Genomic DNA, 16134 nt, shown 5'->3' with positions numbered 1-16134 from the left:
GAGTTCTCAGAACTGGGTAGGTACTGCGTGCGACAGAGCATCTAGGACCCGCTTTGATCGCATATCAACTGGCTGGCGTGCCCAGTTCCACCCCCCTGCCTCATGAATGCAGGGACGATGATAGAACACCTTTTGAAGCTAGTTGTTTAAATAAGAAACTGTTTGATTTCTGGAAAATATTTAACTTCATTATCAATGATAATCCTACTACCCCCTCCTTAAGTGAAAGGGGCAAGCCCATGTAAGTTAGGTGCTATCATGTTACCATTCAGTTTTACCAGGGAAATAGATCTGTAAAGGTAAATGTATGTTTCTGGATTCAATTGAAACTTTATGTATAATAAAAAATATATATATTTTTTTAAAGCCTTTAGTGAGACGCTTGTTTTAGTACTAAAATGTATATTACATTTTTGATTTTTCTATAATTTCATGAAAATTCAAAGAAAAGATTCTGAAATTGTTTTTGAGGAGATTAACAGCATTTTAATGATCAATATAATGTTAATGCATTTTTCTTTTTTTTTGGTGCAGCATGTGATAAATAACATATGTGTGTGTATATATATATATATATATATATATATATACACTCACCTAAAGGATTATTAGGAACACCATACTAATACTGTGTTTGACCCCCTTTCACCTTCAGAACTGCCTTAATTCTACGTGGCATTGATTCAACAAGGTGCTGAAAGCATTCTTTACAAATGTTGGCCCATATTGATAGGATAGCATCTTGCAGTTGATGGAGATTTGTGGGATGCACATCCAGGGCACGAAGCTCCCGTTCCACCACATCCCAAAGATGCTCTATTGGGTTGAGATCTGGTGACTGTGGGGGCCAGTTTAGTACAGTGAACTCATTGTCATGTTCAAGAAACCAATTTGAAATGATTCGACCTTTGTGACATGGTGCATTATCCTGCTGGAAGTAGCCATCAGAGGATGGGTACATGGTGGTCATAAAGGGATGGACATGGTCAGAAACAATAAACGATGCCCAATTGGCACTAAGGGGCCTAAAGTGTGCCAAGAAAACATCCCCCACACCATTACACCACCACCAGCAGCCTGCACAGTGGTAACAAGGCATGATGGATCCATGTTCTCATTCTGTTTACGCCAAATTCTGACTCTACCATCTGAATGTCTCAACAGAAATCGAGACTCATCAGACCAGGCAACATTTTTCCAGTCTTCAACTGTCCAATTTTGGTGAGCTTGTGCAAATTGTAGCCTCTTTTTCCTATTTGTAGTGGAGATGAGTGGTACCCGGTGGGGTCTTCTGCTGTTGTAGCCCATCCGCCTCAAGGTTGTACGTGTTGTGGCTTCACAAATGCTTTGCTGCATACCTCGGTTGTAACGAGTGGTTATTTCAGTCAAAGTTGCTCTTCTATCAGCTTGAATCAGTCGGCCCATTCTCCTCTGACCTCTAGCATCAACAAGGCATTTTCGCCCACAGGACTGCCGCATACTGGATGTTTTTCCCTTTTCACACCATTCTTTGTAAACCCTAGAAATGGTTGTGCGTGAAAATCCCAGTAACTGAGCAGATTGTGAAATACTCAGACCGGCCCGTCTGGCACCAACAACCATGCCACGCTCAAAATTGCTTAAATCACCTTTCTTTCCCATTCAGACATTCAGTTTGGAGTTCAGGAGATTGTCTTGACCAGGACCACACCCCTAAATGCATTGAAGCAACTGCCATGTGATTGGTTGGTTAGAAAATTGCATTAATGAGAAATTGAACAGGTGTTCCTAATAATCCTTTAGGTGAGTGTATATATATATATCTCGTTTTTTTTTTTCTCTTTCTGTACTTAGGGTTTTCAGGTTTGTCAAATTTGAATCATTACATTTTTCTCTGACAGCATTTTCTCTACATGCCTTATCATTAAGTGGGTTTCCTCACTCTGTAGCAAGTGAGGATTTATCAGAATAAATCAATCAGGCCCTCTGTTTGAAATATCCTGCGAAAAGTCAGCTGGTGCTTTATTTGATTAGGAACTTCCCGAGAGAGATGTTTTGCTTATTTCATGATTCAGAAATAGCATCTCTGTGAGTCATCTGGTGAATCCAACCCTGGTGTGTTACCAGTATATCAAGCAGGCTCCTTTGTTCTCCACTGATGTCAGAAAGCACTTTTTTTTTTTTTGTATATATATAAACGCAACACCATATAAATATTTCAGGACACATTCACTTACACCTTGCACAGGTGTATCCAATACTGTAGCATTTCCTAACCAAGTTGTGTGGATTGCATTTTTATTTCACAAAAGAGGTTTAAGCAGCCTGTGACAACCACACAAAGTGTCAAGCTACCTCACCAGTGTGAGCAGAGTGTCCAGTTTGCAAGTCGAGGTTACCACAAAACCTCTCTTCCCTCTTATTGTGGCTGAGCTCGTGAAAACATAAACAGTTATGCAGTGCTTTCTTCAGCACTCTGCAATCACTCTTTTTTTATTAAGAAATGTGTAATTGAATCTCTCAAATAATTAAGGATATTTGTTTTGTTCTGACCCTCACCAGGATAAGCGGTTTCGAAAATGGATGGATGGATAGATGTTTTGTTCTGTGTGTTTGTTTATTCCTGTCAGTGGTTGTATGAAGTTTATGAATTAGGAGTGTTGTCTAGTAAGGAAATACATAGGTTAATCTTTAATTTATTGTATAGTCCTTAACTCTCACTGATTATGGTTTCTGGCTTATTGTTCCCAACCTTTTTCCCTCAATTTGTATTGGCAATCTCTCTCATCGATATGAATTCCATGCTGTTCCACGCTGATGAGACAAAGCGCAAATCCTCCAATTAACACATTGTCAAAGCCTATCAGACCAACTCGAGGATTGATTAAGGTATAGTAGCTAACACCTAGAACATCCAGGCATCTGATCACGCCTCACCCACTTGGCACTGGCCACTGTCCTCTCCCTCATCTGTCCAGAAAGCCCAATTATAGGGAATGAATTCAGGCTCTGCTTCAAAGTGCTTTTTGCCAGCCTTTCACTTAATGTAAGTTCCCCCCCCCCCCCCCCGCCACATGCTGTTAATCTATGATTTTTTATGGTTCTCATTTCTTTAGTAGCGTAAATTACACAATCAAACATCATGAGTTGATTGAACAAGCGAGGATTTTTTAGGCCTTCTAGATGCGCTAAATTGGAGTTTGGGAGGTTTTTAAATGTGTTTTGTTTGAGCATCTTGCAGCAGGGCATGCTAGTAGGCTGTAAGGTTTAATCTGCCCTCTAGATGCTGTGTATGAATAGCAGTCAGGCCCTGGCTAAACCTAATTTGAAATGATTTCCTTGCGTTCCTTGCTCAATCCACACGGCATATAGTCCCAGTTTCCCTTTTTCCCCCAAGTATGTAATTAACGTATAATTATCAGTATAATGTCACATAAGTTTGCTTACTTCTCAGGATCTCCTAATGATTTCATATAATACAGTGGCTGTCCAAAATTGTCCTTGCAGCTGGGCAGATTTAAATGATTTATAACAGTTATTAAAAACATTTTTTCCTGAAAATACTGATATAAACAGACTTAGGCTACAGACCACGGTAAGATGATAATATTTGAAAGGGCCCTGCTGTTGTATCTGTATCATTGTAATAGAGTATACAGTCTACTATTCATCTTATTTATTTTTCTTGATGGATATTTACATCGAGGTTAAACTCTAAACAGAAGTTTTCTGAGTTTGGTTGGGATCTTTGCTGTTTGGTGTAACTTACATGCTCTCCACCATCTTGAAATTAAAGCATAAGCAGAAGAAAATGTCTGTGAACCTAGATCCAGTCTGTTTCTTCAACTTGCAGTGTGAAAAAGTTAGCCTGACTGTCATTTGTATATAGCCTGGGTAGGATTTCATTCCAGATGTTGTTTAACCAAATAAACTCTGCATTTACGGAATGCACACATTGTAGATGGTATTTTAATATCAGAATTTTACAGATCAGAGATTTATTTTTCATGGCTGATGCATGAATGATTTCCTGGAAAAGAGGCAAATGTTTTGAAAATGAAGCAGATTTGTGAATAGAAACCACAATGGCAATTCCAAATATTTCCATATTCAGTAAATGTTTCACTAAAGATTCCCCCAGAAATGTCCTGAAGCAAATGGTACTATGGAAAAAATATATAATTTTGGTAATTCTATGAATAATCTTTCATGTGAAGCTCAGTCACTCACTACTATTGCTGAAGGTCCTTTAGGAGATTAAGTGACTGTCAGTGGAGCCTGTTATTGTTAGGTGGTCATGTGATTGAAAGGGTAAAGCAGGTTTAAGGAGCAGAGACCTTCAGTGGGAGCTGTGAATGCAGAATAAGTGCTCTTAGGCCTTGCTTGTCTTAGGCCAGGATACTCTTTCGATTAGGTAAAATAAACTGTATGAGAATAATGAGAATGGTAGGCCTTGTTTTCAATAAAACCATATCATTTGATTATAGACCAAATCTTTTTTAAATAATTAATGTGATAATTAATTAATAATCTAAAGTACTGTTCCTTTTGCACTGTACTTCATAAGAGGTACAGTGCTGTAATCATTTGTGGGTTTAAGGACACATGCATACAAAAATAAAACCTGTTCAATTCTTTTGTCTGCTTTTAATACCCATGTTAGTTACAATACAATGCAGATACTTCTGAGAACAGTTTTGGCTTGAAATGCTTTGGTGTATTGCATGAATTTCCACATTTTTTTTGTATACAGACCAAAAGGGTTTCACCTGCTTGACCACTGCAAATCTACCCATGTAAATCATAAATAATCATATTTACTCTCTTTTCACACCACTGCATTTTTAATAATGTCAATTTAAATAATTTACACAATTTCACTTTGCCTCCTAATCCGAGTTTCCTGGCTGGGCAATATTCCTTTAAGCCTATTATTTAAGTAACTTACTACAGAAGCGATCTTCTTTATTTCATATTAAATGTTAGAATTTCTGGCTCCTAATTTTCCACTGGTTCTGCCAGCTTCTTCACCCAAGCAGAACTGCAGTGTGATCAGTGTTGCGTAGTCTCCAGGTCTGGCACAGCATCTATTCAGTCTCTTCAGCGTATGTCACCAGGTCACTGAATGTAACAGTTGCAGGATTGGGTTCTTCTGATCACAAGGGAGCCTCATCTGGATGCTTTGTGCGGAGAGTGTCACAGCGGGGAAATGTGGGCAATTATCTTCGGATAGACTTTTGTCACTCCATTAGAATAGTGAAAGCGCTGTGGCCCCCTCCCATGAGTTCCTCTGCCACATTTGTTGACTCTATATAGTGGGTTCATGCAGTCATCTACAAAAGAGTAAAAATTTAGTAAAAATCTATAATAAGTCCAGTTCTGAAAATAAAGACCTTCATTTAGTTATAGAACACACTACATTGTTTTTTAATTTTAATATTTTTTCTTCTTCTTCAAGGTTTGCTGGTTGGAACTCTAGACGTTGTCCTGGATTCTAGTGCTCGTGTGGCTCCCTACAGAATCCTATACCAGACACCGGACTCCATAGTCTACTGGACAATAGCCCATGGTGAGTTTTTATCCTGAACCTAACTAACAGAATTCCTTATCCATTTTCCTCTGTTCCACTCTGATCTATAAATAGTAAATCAGCTGTAACACTCTTGAAAGGGAAGCAAAATAAATAGATAATTTGTATCTCAGTTGCATTTTTATTAAATCTGTAGTATAAGCAGTGTGGCCTGTTGAAGACACTCCGAGCTACATTGACTCTGCCCAGTAGTCCTTGACTGAAGGTCAGGGTTTGTAAGGAAATACTCTGCCCTTTATCTAGCATGACAGTATGTTAACTGAGGAAGTACAGCTTGTGCACTATATCTGTGTAAATACTTCCCTTTTTTTTCTTTGTCTCAGAATGTCTAATTTGTTTGAATGTCTAAACCTGTCTTGATAATTTTCAAATCAGGGTTGATGTTTATCTTTCTTGGTTGATGATATTCATATTGTAAGAACTCTGGTACATGCACACTTAAAGAAGTCTTTGCATATGAAGAAGACACTAATTGAAACTAATTTGTTGGTAAAACCTTTCAATAAGATGTCACTGGACCATGTTCATTGTTTTAAAACCAAACCCACAAACATATCGGAAAAACTGTAGGTATAAGTAATTAAAATGGCAGATCCAGTTAATCTAAATCTAAAACTATCATAATATGAAATCAAATCCAAAGATGCAGAATATAGTAAACTCTACCTTTCATTCTTTGCCAGATAACTATTTTCTCACAAAACGGTATAAGTAATACAAATTTGGCATGTGTTAGAGTTTATTTTACATGCCCTCTGTGATATGGGGCTGTAAAACTGTTTCTTCTGTTGACAAAGACATTTCTGACTTTTTACCAACTATTTAGTCTTCCTTCCTATGGGATAGACAGTCAAGTCAAATCAATATCTCAGTGCAGCTTGAGTCAAATCTGTATCGGTGCAGCTTGAGCAAGTGAGTGAGGGACGTATTTGATTAGAACAAATTAATATAAATAAGGCTTCCATTTAAATACATAATTATAATGTCTACATATTCTTATTTCACAGGACATACTACACATAGAATACTGTAATCCTCCATTTTGTGTTCATGGGACACTGTTCTTTTAAGAGCTGCTGAGTCTTGGGAATTTAAATACAGGGCTATGAAATGGTTCAAAGCACAGTCTGGTTAAATAGGAAAAGATTTTCCTTCCTTCAGTGGGCTCAACAAATTGGAATATCTTAGGTTGTTATGGGATGTGCACTAGTTTGTGTTTATTCCAATGACATTTGAAACTCGAGTGGCAGACACAGACAAATGGGGAGAGTTGCGGATAAATGTTCTTCCCCTGGAGTTTGAGACAAGCAATGAGCTGTTGTCCCCTCTTCTGCCTGAAATGGAAGCTGCACGGCTGAGGTTTCATCAGCTCTTGAAATGGCAACCCCTTCCTTCAGGACAGCGAGGGAGCTCAAATCGCCAAGCAGACTTTTCTAATGCAGCTAAATGCATGTTAATTTGCTGGTGGGCTGAGAGCCAGAGATTAGGAAGTAACACAAATAGGTCACAGAGTACATGGATTTCTCCAGTGCATCTCTCTGTCGGTCTCGCTCTATGAAGCCAGTACAATCTGTTGCGAGCCCCTTGCACATACCTTAAATGACCTCTTTGGTAATCCAACCTCTGCAAAGCTAGAATCTAAAAGTCTGATTTTCAAAATCTAACAATATACAGGATTATTTTAACCTTATTTTTCAAGTCTCCATCTGCCTCTAGAAATGAAATAATGGCATCATTAATAATGCTAATACTGAAGCATTTATGGAATAAGATAATGGAGAACAAGTTCCCCAAGGTTTTATTTTTAAATTAAAACTGGAATTACTTGGCTGCAGGAAATATCATTAATATAAAAGTATAGACAGGCTGAATGTCTAACTGTTTAGCGTTCTTATACCTTACACCATTAAATAACTGAATTACTGAAATAATGCATCGATCTCTGGTGATAATTTAAGGTGCAAGGCTGTCAACTAGGTTACCTGGTTTGGAGATATGGTTTTTCAATTACTATCAGAGTTGAATTGCTCAATATAATAAACCTGTCTATGTTCCCAAAGGTGGCTCCCGAAAAGAGATTACTGAGCACTGGGAATGGCTGGAGCAGAACCTCCTGCAGACACTGTCCATCTTTGAGAATGAGAATGACATCACCACGTTTGTTAAAGGCAAAATCCAGGTACGTGCTGAAAGGTTTGCTCTTCAGGTGCTGTGTTACTGAAGTAAGCATTTCTTGAGTCTTTGTACATTGATTTTAAGGGTTACCTGTAAAGGCTGCTGGCCTTGGGGTCCTCCTGATTGAATAAAATCATAATGGCATCCATTCTTTTCCAGGGCATCATAGCGGAGTACAATAAGAACCATGACATAAAGGAGGATGACGACACGGACAAGTTTAAGGAGGCCACGGCCAAGTTTCGGAAGCTGTTTGGAATGCCCGAGGAAGAGAAGCTAGTAAACTATTATTCGTGTAGCTACTGGAAAGCCAAGGTCCCACGCCAGGGATGGGCCTACCTCAGCATCAACCACCTCTGCTTCTACTCCTTCCTACTGGGCAAAGAAGGTAACCAAATCTCTGCAGGATGGCCACACTTGTAAACCATTACTTTTAGCAACTGTGAGGACCATAAACATGTTCTAACAGAAGCAATACTGCTAAATGTTGAAGAAAATGGATAAGCTCATGTTATGTTACAAGTGTGACTGTTATGGAGTTTATCTTTGGTCAGAATGGCTTTTAAAAGCATTTCTGAATGTTCTGGTGGTTGGAAACTCTGGATTATGTAAAAACCTATAAATTGGCAGACTTGTATCATGTGTGTTACAGTGCCTAGGGATTTGAATTCTGTCTTTTCTTGGTTTTCAGAGAATACCATTTAGACCTGACAGGGGAAATATGCTTAATCGTTCACTGTGAAAGGCTGGTTGTCACTTTTCTTTTGATGTCTTTTGATTAAAAGAGTCTGAAATAAAATCTAAAGAACTGAAAACCAATAAGTGATATTCAATGGTTAATGTAATATTTTGTTAATGAATCAAAAGGTTTGAAAATGAAAAACAAATATGAGGAAAAGGCTCACTGAATTGTATCTCACTAGGTTAACAGCTTTTCACAGTAGCCTGGTAACGAGATTTCCTTAGAGACCCAAATTAACACGTCCGCAAGACAAATTCTCATGAAAATGCCATATGATGTCTTCTGAGGAAGTTGAACAAAAAATAGGATGATTTTCATTCGATAAATGTCAGACTTTTCTCAACTTTATTTTCATACTGCCCTTACCGTGTGAGTTGAGCATGTTGAGCATGCAGAAAGCACTTTCGTCTTTATAAAAGGCAGTCTTTCTTGAATATTGTTTTAAATAGCTTTCCTGTCTTTCTTTCCTTCCTTCCTTCTTTCCTTCCTTTTTTCTTTGTTTCTTTTTCTTTCTTTCCTTGTCTTCATTTCAGCTAAACTGGTGATCCGATGGGCAGATATCACACAGCTGGAGAAGAACCCCACCCTGCTGTTGCCCGACATCATTAAAGTGAGCACCAGGACCAATGAACACATCTTCTCTGTCTTCCTTAACATCAACGAGACCTTCAAGCTGATGGAGCAGCTGGCCAACATCGCCATGAGGCAGCTCCTGGACAACAAGGGCTTTGAACAAGATCGGTCTCTGCCCAAGCTGAAGAAAAAATCACCCAAGAAAGTATCTGCCCTTAAAAGGTGAGTTCCCATGAGGACTTTTATAATTTTGTATCTATTCCAGCAGATTTTGGTCAGAATGGGAAAATTTGCTATTGACCTTAAACCCAGCACCTTTGTTATTTATGATATTACAGTTTTTCTTCCAATTAACCTGAACCACAGAGTATTATAATTGCTTCACCTCCCTACTGACATTGTCTTTCAGATGGGCACATTACATTTGTATTGTTTTTATGTCTTAAGCTTGAATACCCTTCAGTAAATGGTGTTGTTGTTTTGTACAGGGACCTTGATGCAAGAGCCAAGAGCGAGCGCTACAGGGCCCTGTTCAGGCTACCTAAAGATGAGAAACTGGATGGACATACAGACTGCACTCTGTGGACTCCCTTCAACAAGATGCACATTGTGGGCCAGATGTTTGTTTCCACTAATTACATCTGCTTCACAAGTAAAGAGGAAACGCTCTGTAGCCTCATCATCCCCCTCAGAGAGGTGAGTAGGTCAGTGGACTTCCCTGCCCAGTAGAGTTACTAAAAGAACGCTCACTGTTTAAGGGGCCACTGCTCAAATATTGAGTTTTAGCTTTTGTAGCCATGCTTTGAACTGACTTTACTTGTACCACTCGTGGAGTCACTGCAGCAGAGAGTTTGTTGAAGCCCCCAGGGTGTCTCTGCTGGAATTTTATGTAAAATGCACTGCCAGCATTTTCTGCAACAACCATGCTGTCAGTGCCCTGAAGGAATCCCACTATAACTGCATTTCAATAAGTTCAATGTCTTTGATCAATGTGAAGACCATTTTTTTCGATCTAGCCTCCATTTCAGGTCTGTAGTCTGTTCAGGTCAGATTTCTACTGTGCTTCAGCCTGAAACAGGCTCGGTGTTTGAGATTGCGGTTAAACCAGTAACAAAATGTATTTTGGTCTTTAACTGCCACAGCTTAAGATACAGCTAGATAAAACACCTTTAAGAAGATGTCCCTATCTGGTGAAAACATGATTTCTGTAGAGGCTTTGTTTCCTCAGTTATTCATTTTGACTTGTCCTCCTCGTCTTAGTAATTAAGTAGTCCGAGGTGCATTGGAAAAAAGGAGGTAACGGGTAACTACAATTAAACCTGGGCTGTTTTATCTTGCAACTAAGAGAATACCCAAGAAGGATTTGGGGGTTATCAGACAGATATTTAAAAAATTCTGAATGCAATTGTCAGGCTACCTAAATTTGACTTTTGACTATTCGGGATGAAGAAAAGGATGGCAAATCAGAATGCTAAGGGCAGAGGATGTATGGACTGACTGCCAACTGCCAACTATCAAAATAATATTCTGATCTGCAGCATTGACGCATCCCTGCTAAAATGTCAGTTTTAAATAGGGTCCTTGGAGCACTAGTCTACTTAAGACATAAATAAGAATAAACAGACTTTACAAGATGAGCCAAACAATCTCCTCTCAATCGTAACCTCATTTGTATTCTTATGGCATTACATTTATTCCAGATCGCATTATGAGGACTCCAGTTATCCAGCTATCTTTATAGATGTTAATAAAATGAACCACAGAGCAAAGGAATATTTGGAGCCGTGGCTGATTAAATGCGCCCAGGTGGAAACAGTCTGCTTTAATCTGCTTTAGTGACTGATGCAGTTGCTAGGGAACGTAGTCTTCCATGTAGCCTAGGATTAGATGGCATATCAGATATAATTATAGGGTGCGGACCCGCTTTGTTTATGTGAAGCAGTCTTTAATAAAATGCAAGGGAAAGGTTGCCCCCTTCTGTATAAAAGTCCTGATAAAATGGTACATGGCATGCATGAATGTTGTACTCCTAAAATGTGCCTGTCTTCACCTCCAATGCTGTTAATAATCACCCAGCATTTATAACTGGAAAAGGGCATGCCTTGCCAATCCTTTAAACATCACATTTGATGTAAACATGGACTTATTGTTAATAGATTACTAATAGAGGGCTGGTCTCAATAGATTGTGAAATGAAAGGCACCCGTTGAAAATGTTTACTTGTCTGAGACATTGGCTTTAATAAGTAGCTGTAATTGTCTTTGATTTTGCATTTTGCTTTGCAGTGGGGTTTCATCTTATACTGGGGGAAAGTAAATGCACACAAAAACATAACCTAAGGAATAGGCTTAGTGGTTAGCACTGCTAACCTGGGTTCAATTCCGGCCAAGTCCTGATGTGGCTCCCCTTCTTCTTTCTTGCCAGGTGACAATTGTGGAGAAGGCAGACAGCTCCAGTGTGTTGCCCAGTCCACTGTCCATCAGCACCAAGAACAGAATGACGTTCCTCTTCGCCAACCTCAAAGACAGAGACTTCCTGGTCCAGAGGATTTCTGACTTCCTGCAGCAAACCACGTCCAAGATCTACTTTGAGAGAGAGATAACAGGAAGCTACAACAGCTCCGACGAAGAGGTAGACACCCTGGTCAATTGCCTTGATTCCTCAATGTTTCTAATCCAGACATGTTTGTATTGCATCCTTTGTTCAGAGCTGCAACCAATTAGTTTTACACACTTCAAGAGAGTGAGAAAATAGAGAGAGAGAGATTTGTGTCAGTGGGGTGTGGCTGTGTTCTGACATGTGTGTACTTGCAGCAGAGCAGCCTCCTGTCCTGTAGTCCTCAGAGGAGCCTGGGCTCGGAGAACGAGGGCGAGCGCCAGTTCAACCTGAATGACAACAGCATCCCCACTGCGACCCAACCCCTGATGACCATGTACCGGCGCAGATCCCCGGAAGAGTTCAACCCCAAACTGGTAAGTGACCGAGCATGTGTCACCTGTTAGCAACCATTGAAGGCATTTATTTCTAATGATCATGACCTCACAACACCATTATCTGATTTTTGCAGATGTTTTATTTTCTTTCTTTGAGGCTGTTTTTCAGTTACAAAGGTCTGTCGCCTCCACTCAGTGTTGTTCTACACCCTTCCTGGAAATCACCATACGAATATTTGAAAAAACATTTTGTTTAGCGCTGCAAATAGTAGAAATCACTGCTCGGCTCTTCTGGAGGATTATGTGTATATCTTGATCGTGTACTTATCTTTGGCACTGTGTTTTCATTTAATCTTTTGCCAGATAATGATGATGTGAACATTTTACAATCCTTAAAATAAAAACATTATCTTTTTACGCCCCAACACCCCATGTTACCTAGTTCATGTAAAAGGTTTTCTCTGCTATAAACACCTAGTACAGATTTCCTAAGATCAGCAGAAAATAACTTATTTGTATGGTCTATAACAGTGGCCAGTCCTTTCCCAAAGTCTTATTGTGATTGTAAACTTTTAAGGCATAAACTGATGATACTGATTAACAGTGTAGCTACAGTAAATTATTTGCAGAGATGAAATTCCACTACACTACAAAGTTCTCTACATTAAAGTGACATCACTTAACTACAGTGGTTAAGATACATCTTCAAAAGCTGGTTGGCCAAAACTAGCTATAAACAAAAAATGTACTGTACACAAAACACGTGCATAAGTGTATTGTATTATTGTATTATCTTATCTTATCTCATAGTGTACATCCGCAAGACTTGGATGAGTGCTCAAACCCCCTGTGTCAGGAGACTGGTCTATTGTCATAGAGGGTTTGATATATTGCACATGTGGAGATCAGGCGCTCAGAAGTCTGCCTGAGCAAAAGCTGACCCCACACGATACACAAAGCTAATATAATCATAGAAGCCTTAAGCAAACAAAACCTAAAAGGTCACAATTTGTAATTTAAACATGTTGGAAGGATTAAAACCTCTTCTGGGGATATTCAAATGCTGGCCTTCTGTGGATGATTTGAATATTGTTTTACATAAATTAGATGTATCATCACAGTGGTCAGGTTTTATAGTATATTTGCACTCTGCTTTGGTGAAACTTATATGTATTACAAACAAATGGCACCAAAACAGTTAGAATGCAAATAGAACATTCGAACCAAAGCATTTAGAAAACCTTTTGTGCATTAATGTTGTTTTCTGTCATTATTTAGCTTAGTTTGTAAACATAGGAAAACTGCTTAATTCCCCCTTCTGTTACAGCACTGTTCAGTGACAAGCCTATCCATTGTGTGAGCTCTTTAGTCATATCCTGCCTCAGCTAGCTGGATGGAAACAGATGCTTTATGCCCATTGTTCAAAGGTCTTTTCTTTCTTTTAATTTATCTTGCCATTTCACAGCAGATTTTTTTCAATTATTAATAAATCAAAGCAATGATTAATCCACTACATAATTCAGGCATGGTAAATGCTGTGCTTTACAAATTACTAATGCAAGAGACAGCTGTTTTTAAAATGATGGTGCACTAGACTGGAAGCCATTTTTTTTTCTGTAGTATTCAAGTGCAATTAATTCACTTGTCCACAGTTTCGTTTTGAACAGAAATATGTGTGATCTGCTCTGCCCAAAATAACTTTCTTCAAGGTCATTTCTCAATAAGTTCATTATCTTACTGACATGCTATCAACAAGAGTTTTAAAGTGGCCTTAATGTTTTGTCTTTGTTTATTGTAGATATGATCTGATAACATAAGGAGTTGCAAGAACAAGTGTGCTACTGTAGAATCAGAAGTATAAGCTTCAAATGTAACCTCAAAAAGAGTGTTTTTGGTAGAGATGGTCACAGTAGATTTTAAATAAAGCTTTGAATTACTAATTACTAATTACAGTATTAATTTCAATGAATTTTGAATAGAATTGGGAATGCAAGTTAGCGGTTTTGGTTTCTGCGTTTGTTTTTAAGGATGTCATCACTTATGTCATCATACTCGTCTACTAATTCCAACAATTTGATATATGCAAAAGTAAATCTGATCTACCAAAAAAATTTCATTAAGATTAAGATGAACACTGCTGTATTCAGTTTTAAATATTCAGGCAATAGAATTAAGTTGAGTAAATGATCAGCATTATCAGATAGAATGCTACTGTTGTTCCCGTTAAGCGGTTCTACATTATAATGAAGGCAAATCCTAATTTCCATCTCATGTGAGGGTGCTGAAGATCTGTCTGGCTCCTAGCCTCCAACATGTTCCTGGGTGTTGTGCTCGACAGTTCCCATTAATCTTTCCCCTTCACTGTCCCAGGCCAAAGAGTTTCTGAAGGAGCAGGCCTGGAAGAATCATTTTACGGAGTATGGCCAGGGAGTTTGCATGTATCGCACTGAGAAGACCAAGGACCTGGTCTTGAAAGGCATCCCTGAGAACATGAGAGGCGAGCTGTGGCTGCTCTTCTCTGGTAAGGAGGGACCAAGACATCCTATATAAGACCTCTGGCATTTGTGCTTCATCTGAGCATCATCTAGGGATGATTTTCAAGTTCTTTGGTCAATTTTTTTTCGCCTATAAAATCCAGTCAATTTTGAAGCACTTTAAAATTGAGAATCGTTCACATCCAACATGGAATGACTGCTTTGGCTCCGGTATATTCCCTGTGCTTATCATTCCTCAACATTGAGAGGTCAAAGAGACCCCTGGGCAGAACTAAAAGGCATCAGAATGTCAAAAGCTAGGAGTTGACATTTTAGCTTCTCATACTGAGCACTAACAGATATTGCTTTAAACTGTGTACCCGTGCCTTCCCTTTCATATTAATACAACTCCAACCCAAAGTAGTTTGCAGGTCATTGCTGGTAGAAAGAGAGGTGTTTGGGAACAGTGAAATGGTAGATCTTTATAGCACCTTTTTCCCCCTGCTTTGGAACCATTAAGTTAATTGAATCATTAAAACTTCTCAAATAGTACCCTTAAGAACAGTAGGGTGATAATGATATTGATAATAAAATTAGTTACACGTTGTACATCGCTGTACAGAAAAGTGACCCACTTTCAAGAAGGTTGCAGAGAAGAGTTACATTAGGGTAGTGGTTTAGTACTCCCATCTGTGCCCAGAGCTTTAGCTTTCAGGTTGCCGGTGCAGTAATTACCCTCAGGATTTACTGATATCAGTAGTGAGCTAGATGCTAGTTTGGCAGGTACATTCAGGCTGTGTTATTTTTTCAACAGTTTGAGTTCAACAGGATGAGTCTCCTTTAAGTAATATAGGTTACTTTGAAGACATGTGATCTATAGCACTTGGGTATAATAACCTCATGACAACTTAGGTGTATTTATAGATGTCCTACCAGAAATACAGGTTATTGCTGGATAACATCAATGTAGGTTAAAGTTTGGAAAGTTGTTTAATTCTTGTTGTACTTTACACATTGCTCAAGATTTCTAAATTACAATAAGATCAACCATTAAATTGACTTATACTTAAATTGATCTTAAAATAAAATAAAATAAGTGGTAAGCACTCTAGATTTAGTTTGAACTGCTGCTTATCATTTGGATTCCAATTTGGCTTCTAATGTCTTGTGTGTGATAAGCATTGCATTTCAGCAGTTAAGCCTTTTAAATGGAGGTTGATCATTAGAAAGCTGGGGATGCATAAGTGGCTTCCCTTGCAGTGTACGGTTGAGAGAAAATAAAGCACAGTGTAAAATAAACAAATATATTTTTGTACCTCCGGGTGCATCAGAAATCGTATTTAATTTCTGTGTGACCGCACCTGTCTCCAGACGCGCAGCTTGTGAACAGGCAAGGCAGGCAACTGTCTGGGGCCCCAGGCCGTTAGGGGGGCCCTGAGGTTATTTATAACAAAGCCTAATGGTGATGAACACTGTTTGGATGGGCCCCCTGGGAATGTTTGCCTAGGGCCCCAGCAGACTCTAGAATCGCCACTGCCTGTCTCACTGTTCTTTGTAATAATTACCGGTTGCTTTAAAAATAAGAGAAACAACAAAACACTAGGAGGGAGAAAAAGTCCGTTTCAAAGTCCCCCCAGCTGTCCTCGTCTGTAACTGTGGTCACGGTGG

At 38.9% G+C, this 16134-nt stretch overlaps 1 protein-coding gene across 2 annotated transcripts in view; it reads left to right on the top strand.

Annotated features, from left to right (window-relative positions):
* tbc1d9 (TBC1 domain family, member 9 (with GRAM domain)) overlaps positions 1 to 16134 on the top strand; it is a 37673-nt gene that overhangs the window by 9578 nt on the left and 11961 nt on the right. The window contains exons 2-9 of one of the 2 annotated variants that reach the window (XM_066718388.1): positions 5438 to 5548; positions 7630 to 7748; positions 7904 to 8132; positions 9020 to 9281; positions 9548 to 9755; positions 11484 to 11690; positions 11876 to 12031; positions 14363 to 14513. In XM_066718388.1, coding sequence (XP_066574485.1) covers positions 5438 to 5548; positions 7630 to 7748; positions 7904 to 8132; positions 9020 to 9281; positions 9548 to 9755; positions 11484 to 11690; positions 11876 to 12031; positions 14363 to 14513 — 1443 coding nt within the window. Of the gene's footprint in view, positions 1 to 5437; positions 5549 to 7629; positions 7749 to 7903; positions 8133 to 9019; positions 9282 to 9547; positions 9756 to 11483; positions 11691 to 11872; positions 12032 to 14362; positions 14514 to 16134 lie in introns of both variants that reach the window. The other variant, XM_066718386.1, reaches the window with a different exon arrangement.

The sequence above is a fragment of the Amia ocellicauda genome, chromosome 12, assembly GCF_036373705.1.
Source record: "Amia ocellicauda isolate fAmiCal2 chromosome 12, fAmiCal2.hap1, whole genome shotgun sequence".
Classification (NCBI taxonomy): Eukaryota; Metazoa; Chordata; class Actinopteri; order Amiiformes; family Amiidae; genus Amia; species Amia ocellicauda.
Note: the sequence above shows the minus strand (reverse complement) of the source record. Positions and strands in the feature narration are given on the sequence as shown.